The sequence below is a fragment of the Schistocerca piceifrons genome, unplaced genomic scaffold, assembly GCF_021461385.2.
Source record: "Schistocerca piceifrons isolate TAMUIC-IGC-003096 unplaced genomic scaffold, iqSchPice1.1 HiC_scaffold_2325, whole genome shotgun sequence".
Classification (NCBI taxonomy): domain Eukaryota; kingdom Metazoa; phylum Arthropoda; class Insecta; order Orthoptera; family Acrididae; genus Schistocerca; species Schistocerca piceifrons.
Genome location: NW_025728257.1, coordinates 1,982,749 through 1,994,789, shown reverse-complemented (window position 1 = coordinate 1,994,789; position 12,041 = coordinate 1,982,749). Strand labels below are relative to the sequence as shown.

The following is a 12,041-nucleotide window of genomic DNA, read 5'->3' as shown; positions in this document are numbered from 1 at the left end:
ACTTTAGGATTACTGTATCCCTCTGACCTTCGTATTAACGATGAAACACAGAAATCGCATCGGAATTAAATACAAAAGGCACAGTGCTGACATAAGTACAAGAAGACTGAATCTTCCTCCTATCTATGTTTTGAACCATTCCTGTGACACTAGTTATAGATTCCGAAGCTTCACTTCAGGTTTACTGTATCCCCTGGACCTTCTTATAGACGATGAAACACTGAAATTGCTTCGGAATTCAACATAAAAGGCACAATGCCGACATAAGTACAAGAAGACTCACTGTGCTTACTGACTATGATTTGAACCATTCCTGTGACACTATTTATAGATTCCGATACTTCACTTCAGGTCTACTGCATCCCTTGGACCTTCTTATTGACGATGAAACAAAGAAATTGCATCGGAATTAAACACCAAAGGCACAATGCCGACTTAAGTACAAGAAGACAGATTCTTCTTACTGACTATGCTTTGAACCCTTCCTGTGACACTAGTTATAGATTCCGATGCATCACTTCAGGTTTACTGTATCCCTCTGACCTACTTATTGACGGATAAACACAGAAATTGCATCGGAATTAAATAGAAAAGGCACAATGCCGACTTAAGTACATGAGGACTGACTCTTCTTACTGTCTATGATTTGAACCATTCCTGTGACACTAGTTATAGATTCCGATGCTTCACTTCAGGTTTACTGTATCCCTTGGACCTTCTTATTGACGATGAAACACAGAAATTGCATCGGAATTAAACACAAAAGGCACAATGCCGACTTAAGTACAAGAAGACTGACTGTGCTTACTGACTATGATTTGAACCATTCCTGTGACACTAGTTATAGATTCCGATGCTTCACTTCAGGTTTACTAAATCCCTCTGACCTTCTTATTAACGATGAAACACAGAAATTGCATCGGTATTAAATAGATAAGGCACAATGCCGACTTAAGTACAAGAAGACTGACTTTTCTTACAGTCTATGTTTAGAACCATTCCTGTGACACTAGTTATAGATTCCGATGCTTCACATCAGGTTTACTGTATACCTTGGACCTTCTTATTGACGATGAAACACAGAAATTGCATCGGAATGAAATAAAAAAGGCACAATGCCGACTTAAGTACAAGAAGACTGACTATTTTGACTGACTATGTTTTGAACCATTCCTGTGACACTAGTTATAGATTCCGATGCTTCACTTCAGGTTTACTGTATCCCTTGGACCTTATTATTGACGATGAAACACAGAAATTGCAACAGAATTAAGTACAAAACGCACAATGCCGACTTAAGTACAAGGAGACTGATTCTTCTCACTGACTATGTTTTGAACCATTCCTGTGACACTAGTTATAGATTCCTTTGCTTCACTTCAGGTTTACTGTACCACTCTGACCTCCTTATTGACGATGAAACACAGAAATTGCATCGGAATTAAATAGAAAATGCACAATGCCAACTTAATTACAAGAAGACTGACTCTTCTTACTGACTATGTTTTGAACCATTATTGTGACACAAGTTATAGATTCCGATGCTTCTCTTCGGGTTTGCTGTATCCCTCTGACCTTTTATTGACGACGAAACACAGAAATTGCATCGGAATTAAATACAAAAGGCACAATGCCGACTTAAGTACAAGAGGACTGCCTCTTCTTACTGTCTATGTTTTGAACCATTCCTGTGACACTAGTTATAGATTCCGATGATTCACTTCAGGTTTACTGTATCCCTTGGACCTTCTCTTGACGACGAAACACAGATATTATATTGGAATTAAACACAAATGCCACAAAGCCGACATAAGTACAAGAAGACTGACTCTTTTTACTGATTATGATTTGAACCATTCCTGTGGCACTCGTTATAGATTCCGATGCTTCACTTCAGGTTTACTGTATCACTCTGACCTTCTTATTGACTACTAACACAGAAATTGCATCGGAATTATATACAAAATTCACAGTGCTGACTTAAGTACAAGAAGACTGAATCTTCCTCCTGTCTATGTTTTGAACCATTCCTGTGACACTAGTTGTAGATTCCGATGCTTCACTTCAAGTTTACTGCTTAGCTTGGACCTTCTTATTGACGATGAAACACAGAAATTGCATCAGAATTAAATACTAAAGGCACAATGCCGACTTAAGTACAGGAAGACAGATTGTTCTTACTGACTATATTTTGAACCACTCCTGTGACACTAGTTATAGATTCCGATGATTCACTTCAGGTTTACTGTATCCCTCTGACCTTCTTGTTGACGGAAAAACACAGAAATTGCATCGGAATTAAATAGAAAAGGCACAATGCCGACTTAAGTACAAGAGGACTGACTCTTCTTACTGTCTATGTTTTGAACCATTCCTGTGACACTAGTTATAGATTCCGATGATTCACTTCAGGTTTACTGTATCCCTCTGACCTTCTTATTGACGATGAAACACAGAAATTGCATCGGAATTAAATACAAAAGGCACAATGCTGAGTTAAGTACAAGAGAACTTACTCTTCCTCCTGTCTAAGTTTTGATCCATTCCTGTGACACTAGTTATTGATTCCGATGCTTCACTTCAGGTTTACTGTATACCTCGGACCTTCTTATTGACGATGAAAGACAGAAATTGCATCGGAATTAAACACAAAAGGCACAATGCCGACTAAAGTACAAGAAGACTGACTGTCCATACTGACTATGATTTGAACCATTCCTGTGACACTAGTTATAGATTCCGATGCTTCACTTCAGGTTTACAGTATTCCTCTGACCTTCTTATTGACGATGAAACACAGAAATTGCATCGGAATTAAATACAAAAGGCACAATGCCGACTTAAGTACAAGAAGACTGACTTTTCTTACTATCTATGTTTGAACCATTCCTGTGAAACTAGTTTTAGATTCCGATGCTTCACTTCAGGTTTACTGTATCCCTTGGACCCTCTTATTGACGATGAAACACAGAAATTGCATCAGAATTATATACAAAAGGCACAATGCCGACTTCAGTACAAGGAGACTGATTCTTCTTACTGACTATGATTTGAACCATTCCTGTGACACTAGTTATAGATTCCGATGCTCACTTCAGGTTTGCTGTATCCCATGGACCTTCTTTTGACGACGAAACACAGAAATTATATTGGAATTAAATACAAATGGCACAATGCCGACATAAGTACAAGAAGACTGACTCTTTTTACTGATTATGATTTGAACCATTCCTGTGGCACTAGTTATAGATTTCGATGCTTCACTTCAGGATTACTGTATCCCTCTGACCTTCGTATTGACGAAGAAACACAGAAATCGCATCGGAATTAAATACAAAAGGCACAGTGCTGACTTAAGTACAAGAAGACTGAATCTTCCTCCTATCTATGTTTTGAACCATTCCTGTGACACTAGTTATAGATTCCGATGCTTCACTTCAGGTTTACTGTATCCCCTGGACCTTCTTATAGACGATGAAACACTGAAATTGCTTCGGAATTCAACATAAAAGGCACAATGCCGACATAAGTACAAGAAGACTCACTGTGCTTACTGACTATGATTTGAACCATTCCTGTGACACTATTTATACCCTGCTGTTCTGTTCGGGTCTATATGACCCGAAACGAATATGAACGTTATTTTACATTATGTAAATACCAATATATATTTATGAAACTTTGTGACTTTGTCTGAAAATGGATGAGCAGCATGTGTTTTAAAAGGTTTTAAAAAAGTTTAAGAAGTTTGGGCTTCAACTGTAATAGTTGCATATGTAATGTTCGGGTCATAATGACCCGACACAAATATGTTTAGTGTAACTCGTATTTATTTCTAAAATCTGGAAATGGCGAAAATTATTTTTGTTGTGTTGTGTGGGAATAGTGACTGCATCATTCCAACTTACTCTCAACAATCACCTAAAGCTCCATGCGTTCACAACAATGGGCTTGTTTGTTGCTTTCCCCAGGAAATAATAATTGGCAGTTCTCAATAATTGGAATGCTTTGTTTCTGCCCAGTTTGACTTGTGACACCATGGCGATGAGACCATTGAATGATCGTGAGTTGGAAGAAATAGTAAATGCCTCACCAGATGAAGGATCACTTTCTGAGTTTGAAGATCACATCAGCAATGCATCTGAAAGCGAGTGTTCCGATGACAGTTACGACAGTCCACAGCCCATACAAAATAGTGTAGAGACTTTTCTTTCTAAAAATGGGAATATAGAATGGCAGTTGCATCCACCAGCACAACATGGTCGCCTACCAGCTTCGAACATCATCAAGAGTACCCCAGGAGTTACCAGGTATGCAGTCAGCAGAATATCTGATGTAAAATGTTCATTTGAAGCAGTATTTCACACAGCGCTTCAAAATGAAATAATAGAGATGACAAATATTGAAGGGCAGCGAGTTTATGGTGAACAGTGGACAGATATTGATGGTTCTGTTTTCCATGCATACTTAGGACTCTTACTCCTAGCGGGTGTATATCGATCTCATGGGGAGTCTACAAAAAGTTTGTGGGATAAAGATACTGGGCGAAACATATTTCGAGCAACCATGTCTCATGAAACATTCTGTAAGATATCACGTGTCCTGCGATTTGACAAGAAATCTACTAGAGAGGAAAGACGACGTACTGACAAACTTGCCGCAATTCGTAGTATTTGGGAGAAGTGGGTAGAGGTCCTTCCTAAACTGTATAATCCAGGAGAAAATGTTACTGTTGACGAGCAGTTAGTAGCATTTAGAGGTCGCTGTCCATTCAAGCAGTATATCCCAAGTAAACCGGCAAAATATGGGATCAAAATATGGACCATGTGTGACAGCAAAACTTCATACGTACTGAAAGCCCAAATTTATACAGGAAAGGTGAGTGGAGCGGCACCAGAAAGAAATCAGGGAATGAGGGTGGTATCTGATCTCACTTCTGAGTTACGTGGTCAGAATATCACGTGTGACAACTTTTTTACGTCGTACAATTTGGGGCAGCTGCTTCTGAAAAGGAAATTGACTATGTTGGGAACTATACGGAAAAATAAGCCGGAGCTTCCACACAAAATGACCAACAAGGAGGTACACAGCTCTTCATTTTACTTCACAAATGACACTACTGTGGTTAATTATATTCCTAAGAGACACAAGAATGTTGTACTTATGAGCACTCTCCACCATGATGCGGAAATCAGTGACAGGGCTGATAAGAAGCCAAAAATGATTTTGGACTATAATTCAACCAAAGGTGCTGTAGACACGCTTGATCAGTTATTAGGTACATATACATGCAAACGAAAAAGTAATAGGTGGCCAATGATAGTTTTCTACAATATTCTTGATGTTTCTGCTTATAATGCATACGTTTTGTGGATTTCGGTTGACCCTAATTGGAATGCAAGCAAATTGACTAGAAGGAGAATATTCTTGGAGGAACTTGGAAAGTCACTGATAAAAGAACATATTGCATCAAGAACGCATTTCCCAAGAACAGAAGATTCTTTGAGAATGGTCACAAGCATCCAAAACCCGAATGATGTGGGTGGTGTGTCAGAATCGGTAACAACAAGAAAATCTACAAAACGTGCACGCTGTAAGTTCTGTCCATCAAGTAATGACAATAAAACAAACATGGTGTGTGGAAAATGTAGTAAACATATTTGCAAGAAACATGTAACCTACTTGTGTCCACAGTGCAAGCAGTAAGAAAAGAACTGTAGTATTTTATAAGATGATTGTATTGAAAATTCTGTTGTTTCAAATTTATGTGAATACTTGTGCCTAAACTACAATCAGTAAGAAGAGAGGATTCTAAAGTTGTAGTGCTTTCTATGTTGGAATGTAATAAAAAAACTGTAGTGTGTTCTGTACTGTAGTGTGCTCTAAGATGAATATCTGTAATGACAACTGTCTGTTGTTAGAAAATGTCAATACTTACGTCTAAACTGTCAACAATAAGAATAGAAGTATGGAAAAACTGTAGTGCTTTCTAAGTTGAATGCCTGTAATGGAAACTGTCTGTTGTTTCAAATTTATGTGCATATTTAAATGAAAAATATCCCTCAATAAAGTTGTATGCATTGTTATTATTATTATTATTACCATTATTATTATTATTATTATTATTATTATTATTACTAACAAGGTACTGGAATAGAACAACAATGTCGATAGCTAAAACTGTACCAAAATTTATGTTTCTAAAGCATTTTGATATGTCGGGTCATATTGACCCGAACAGTATATATGTCAAGTAAAAGTGAACAGAACAGCAGGGATAGACGATGAAACACTGAAATTGCTTCGGAATTCAACATAAAAGGCACAATGCCGACATAAGTACAAGAAGACTCACTGTGCTTACTGACTATGATTTGAACCATTCCTGTGACACTATTTATAGATTCCGATGCTTCACTTCAGGTCTACTGCATCCCTTGGACCTTCTTATTGACGATGAAAGAAAGAAATTGCATCGGAATTAAACACCAAAGGCACAATGCCGACTTAAGTACAAGAAGACAGATTCTTCTTACTGACTATGCTTTGAACCCTTCCTGTGACACTAGTTATAGATTCCGATGCTTCACTTCAGGTTTACTGTATCCCTCTGACCTACTTATTGACGGATAAACACAGAAATTGCATCGGAATTAAATAGAAAAGGCACAATGCCGACTTAAGTACAAGAGGACTGACTCTTCTTACTGTCTATGATTTGAACCATTCATGTGACACTAGTTATAGATTCCGATGCTTCACTTCAGGTTTACTGTATCCCTTGGACCTTCTTATTGACGATGAAACACAGAAATTGCATCGGAATTAAACACAAAAGGCACAATGCCGACTTAAGTACAAGAAGACTGACTGTGCTTACTGACTATGATTTGAACCATTCCTGTGACATTAGTTATAGATTCCGATTCTTTACTTCAGGTTTACTATATCCCTCTGACCTTCTTATTAACGATGAAACACAGAAATTGCATCGGTATTAAATACAAAAGGCACAATGCCGACTTAAGTACAAGAAGACTGACTGTGCTTACTGACTATGTTTTGAACCATTCCTGTGAATTTAGTTATACATTCCGATGCTTCACTTTGATTCCGATGCTTCACTTCAGGTTTACTGTATCCCTCCGACCTTCTTATTGACGATGAAACACAGAAATTGCATCGGAATTAAATAAAAAAATGCACAATGCCGACTTAAGTACAAGAAAACTGACCCTCCTTATTGTCTATGTTTTTATCCATTCCTGTTAAACTAGTTATAGATTCCGATGCTTCACTTCAGGTTTACTGTATCCATCTGACCTTCTTATTGACGATGAAACACAGAAATTCCATTGGAATTATATACAAAAGGCACCATGCCGATTTAAGTACAAGAAGACTGACTCTTCTTACTGTCTATGTTTTGAACCATTCCTGTGACACTAGTTATAGATTCCGATGCTCACTTCAGGTTTACTGTATCCCATGGACCTTCTTTTGACGACGAAACACAGATATTATATTGGAATTTAATACAAATGGCACAATGCCGACATAAGTACAAGAAGACTGACTCTTTTTACTGATTATGATTTGAACCATTCCTGTGGCACTAGTTATAGATTTCGATGCTTCACTTCAGGTTTACTGTATCCCTCTGACCTTCTTATTGACGATGAAACACAGAAATTGCATCGGAATTAAATACAAAAGGCACAGTGCTGACTTAAGTACAAGAAGACTGACTTTTCCTACTGTCTATGTTTGAACCATTCCTGTGAAACTAGTTATAGATTCCGATGCTTCACTTCAGGTTTACTGTATCACTCTCACCTTCTTATTGACGATGAAACACAGAAATTGTATCGGAATTAAAAAAAAGCCACAATGCCGACTTAAGAACAAGAAGACTGACTCTTGTTACTGTCTAAGTTTGAACCACTCCTGTGACACTAGTTATAGATTCCGATGCTTCACTTCAGGTTTACTGTATCCCTTGGACCCTCTTATTGACGATGAAACACAGAAATTGCATCAGAATTATATACAAAAGGCACAATGCCGACTTCAGTCCAAGGAGACTGATTCTTCTTACTGACTATGTTTTGAACCATTCCTGTGACACTAGTTATAGATTCCGATACTTCACTTCAGGTTTACTGTATCCCTTGGACCTTCTTATTGACGATGAAACACAGAAATTGCATCGGAATTAAACACAAAAGGCACAATGCCGACTTAAGTACAAGAAGACGGACTGTGCTTACTGACTATGATTTGAACCATTCCTGTGACACTGGTTATAGATTCCGATGCTTCACTTCAGGTTTACTATATCCCTCTGACCTTCTTATTAACGATGAAACACAGAAATTGCATCGGAATTAAATACAAAAGGCACAATGCCGACTTAAGTACAAGAAGACTGACTTTTCTAACAGTCTATGTTTGAACCATTCCTGTGACACTAGTTATAGATTCCGATGCTTCACTTCAGGTTTACTGTATCCCTTGGACCTTCTTATTGACGATGAAACACAGAAATTGCATCGAAATTAAACACAAAAGGCACAATGCCGACTTAAGTACAAGAAGACAGATTCTTCTTACTGACTATGCTTTGAACCCTTCCTGAGACACTAGTTATAGATTCCGATGCTTCACTTCAGGTTTACTGTATCCCTCTGACCTTCTTATTGACGGATAAATACAGAAATTGCATCGGAATTAAATAGAAAAGGCACAATGCCGACTTAAGTACAAGAGGACTGACTCCTCTTACTGTCTATGATTTGAACCACTCCTGTGACACTAGTTATAGATTCCGATGCTTCACTTCAGGTTTACTGTATCCCTTGGACCTTCTTGTTAACGATGAAACACAGAAATTGCATCGGAATTAAATACAAAAGGCACAATGCCGACTTAAGTACAAGAAGACTGACTTTTCCTACTGTCTACGTTTGAACCATTCCTGTGAAACTAGTTATAGATTCCGATGCTTCACTTCAGGTTTACTGTATCACTCTCACCTTCTTATTGACGATGAAACACAGATATTGTATCGGAATTAAAAAAAGCCACAATGCCGACTTCAGTACAAGAAGACTGACTCTTGTTACTGTCTAAGTTTGAACCACTCCTGTGACACTAGTTATAGATTCCGATGCTTCACTTCAGGTTTACTGTATCCCTTGGACCCTTTTATTGACGATGAAACACAGAAATTGCATCAGAATTATATACAAAAGGCACAATGCCGACTTCAGTCCAAGGAGACTGATTCTTCTTACTGACTATGTTTTGAACCATTCCTGTGACACTAGTTATAGATTCCGATGCTTCACTTCAAGTTTACTGTATCCCTTGGACCTTCTTATTGACGATGAAACACAGAAATTGCATCGGAATTAAACACAAAAGGCACAATGCCGACTTAAGTACAAGAAGACGGACTGTTCTTACTGACTATGATTTGAACCATTCCTGTGACAAAAGTTATAGATTCCGATGCTTCACTTCAGGTTTACTATATCCCTCTGACCTTCTTATTAACGATGAAACACAGAAATTGCATTGGAATTAAATACAAAAGGCACAATGCCGACTTAAGTACAAGAAGACTGACTTTTCTTACAGTCTATGTTTGAACCATTCCTGTGACACTAGTTATAGATTCCGATGCTTCACTTCAGGTTTACTGTATCCCTTGGACCTTCTTATTGACGATGAAACACAGAAATTGCATCGAAATTAAACACAAAATGCACAATGCCGACTTAAGTACAAGAAGTCTGACTGTGCTTACTGACTATGATTTGAACAATTCCTGTGACACTAGTTATAGATTCCGATGCTTCACTTCAGGTTTACTGTATCCCTCTGACCTTCTTATTGACGATGAAACACAGAAATTGCATCGGAAATTAAAAAAAAGCACGATGCCGACTTAAGTACAAGAAGACTGACTCTCTTTACTGTCTATGTTTGAACCACTCCTGAGACACTAGTTATAGATTCCGATGCCTCACTTCAGGTTTACAGTAACCCTTGGACCTTCTTATTGACTATGAAACACAGAAATTGCATCAGAATTACATACAAAAGGCACAATGCCAACTTAAGTACTGGAAAACAGATTCTTCTTACTGACTATGTTTTGAACCATTCCTGTGACACTAGTTATAGATTCCGATGCTTCACTTCAGGTTTACTGTATCCCTCTGACCTTCTTATTGACGATGAAACACAGAAATTGCATCGGAAATTAAAAAAAAGCACAATGCCGACTTAAGTACAAGAAGACTGACTCTCTTTACTGTCTATGTTTGAACCACTCCTGTGACACTAGTTATAAATTCCGATGCTTCACTTCAGGTTTACTCTATAGCTTGGACCTTCTTATTGACGATGAAACACAGAAATTGCATCAGACTTAAATACAAAAGGCACAATGCCGACTTAAGTACAGGAAAACAGATTCTTCTTACTGACTATGTTTTGAACCATTCCTGTGACACTAGTTATAGATTCCGATGTTTCACTTCAGGTTTACTGTATCCCTCTGACCTTCTTATTGACGGATAAACACAGAAATTGCATCGGAATTAAATAGAAAAGGCACAATGCCGGCTTAAGTACAAGAGGACTGACTCTTCTTACTGTCTATGTTTTGAACCATTCCTGTGACACTAGTTATAGATTCCGATGCTTCACTTCAGGTTTACTGTATCCCTCTGACCATCTTATTGACGATGAAACACAGAAATTCCATCGGAATTAAATACAAAAGGCACAAAGCTGACTTATGTACAAGAAGACTGACTCTTCCTCCTGTCTATGTTTTGAACCATTCCTGTGACACTAGTTATTGATTCTGATGCTTCACATCAGGTTTACTGTATCCTATGGACCTTCTTATTGACGACGAAACACAGAGATTGCATCGGAATTAAATACAAAAGGCACAATGCCGACTTAAGTACAAGAAGACTGACTGTGCTTACTGACTATGTTTTGAACCATTCCTGTGAATTTAGTTATAGATTCCGATGCTTCACTTTGATTCCGATGCTTCACTTCAGGTTTACTGTATCCCTCCGACCTTCTTATTGACGATGAAACACAGAAATTGCATCGGAATTAAATAAAAAAGGCACAATGCCGACTTAAGTACAAGAAAACTGACCCTCCTTATTGTCTATGTTTTTATCCATTCCTGTTAAACTAGTTATAGATTCCGATGCTTCACTTCAGGTTTACTGTATCCATCTGACCTTCTTATTGACGATGAAACACAGAAATTCCATTGGAATTATATACAAAAGGCACCATGCCGACTTAAGTACAAGAAGACTGACTCTTCTTACTGTCTATGTTTTGAACCATTCCTGTGACACTAGTTATAGATTCCGATGCTCACTTCAGGTTTACTGTATCCCATGGACCTTCCTTTGACGACGAAACACAGATATTATATTGGAATTTAATACAAATGGCACAATGCCGACATAAGTACAAGAAGACTGACTCTTTTTACTGATTATGATTTGAACCATTCCTGTGGCACTAGTTATAGATTTCGATGCTTCACTTCAGGTTTACTGTATCCCTCTGACCTTCTTATTGACGATGAAACACAGAAATTGCATCGGAATTAAATACAAAAGGCACAGTGCTGACTTAAGTACAAGAAGACTGAATCTTCCCCCTGTGTATGTTTTGAACCATTCCTGTGACACTAGTTATAGATTCCAATGCTTCACTTCTGGTTTACTGTATCCCTTGGACGTTCCTATAGACGATGAAACACAGAAATTGCCTCGGAATTCAACATAAAAGGCACAATGCCGACATAAGTACAAGAAGACTCACTGTGCTTACTGACTATGATTTGAACCATTCCTGTGACACTATTTATAGATTCCGACGCTTCACTTCAGGTCTACTGTATCCCTTGGACTTTCTTATTGACGATGAAACAAAGAAATTGCATCGGAATTAAACACAAAAGGCACAATGCCGACTTAAGTACAAGA

At 38.0% G+C, this 12,041-nt stretch overlaps 1 protein-coding gene across 1 annotated transcript; it reads left to right on the top strand.

Moving 5' to 3' along the window:
* Positions 1 to 4,038: 4,038 nt before the first annotated feature.
* Positions 4,039 to 6,257, top strand: LOC124742627 (piggyBac transposable element-derived protein 4-like). Its single transcript, XM_047248807.1, has 2 exons — positions 4,039 to 5,702; positions 6,146 to 6,257. Exons 1-2 carry the CDS (start codon positions 4,039 to 4,041, stop codon positions 6,255 to 6,257), a joined length of 1,776 nt encoding a protein of 591 aa, XP_047104763.1.
* Positions 6,258 to 12,041: the final 5,784 nt, after the last annotated feature.

Coding starts and splice junctions, on each gene's coding strand:
- LOC124742627 (XM_047248807.1), top strand. CDS start 4,039: ATGGCGATGAGACCATTGAATGATCGTGAGTTGGAAGAAATAGTAAAT. Junction 5,703..6,145: donor TTGTGTCCACAGTGCAAGCA/GTAAGAAAAGAA, acceptor ATTACTAACAAG/GTACTGGAATAGAACAACAA.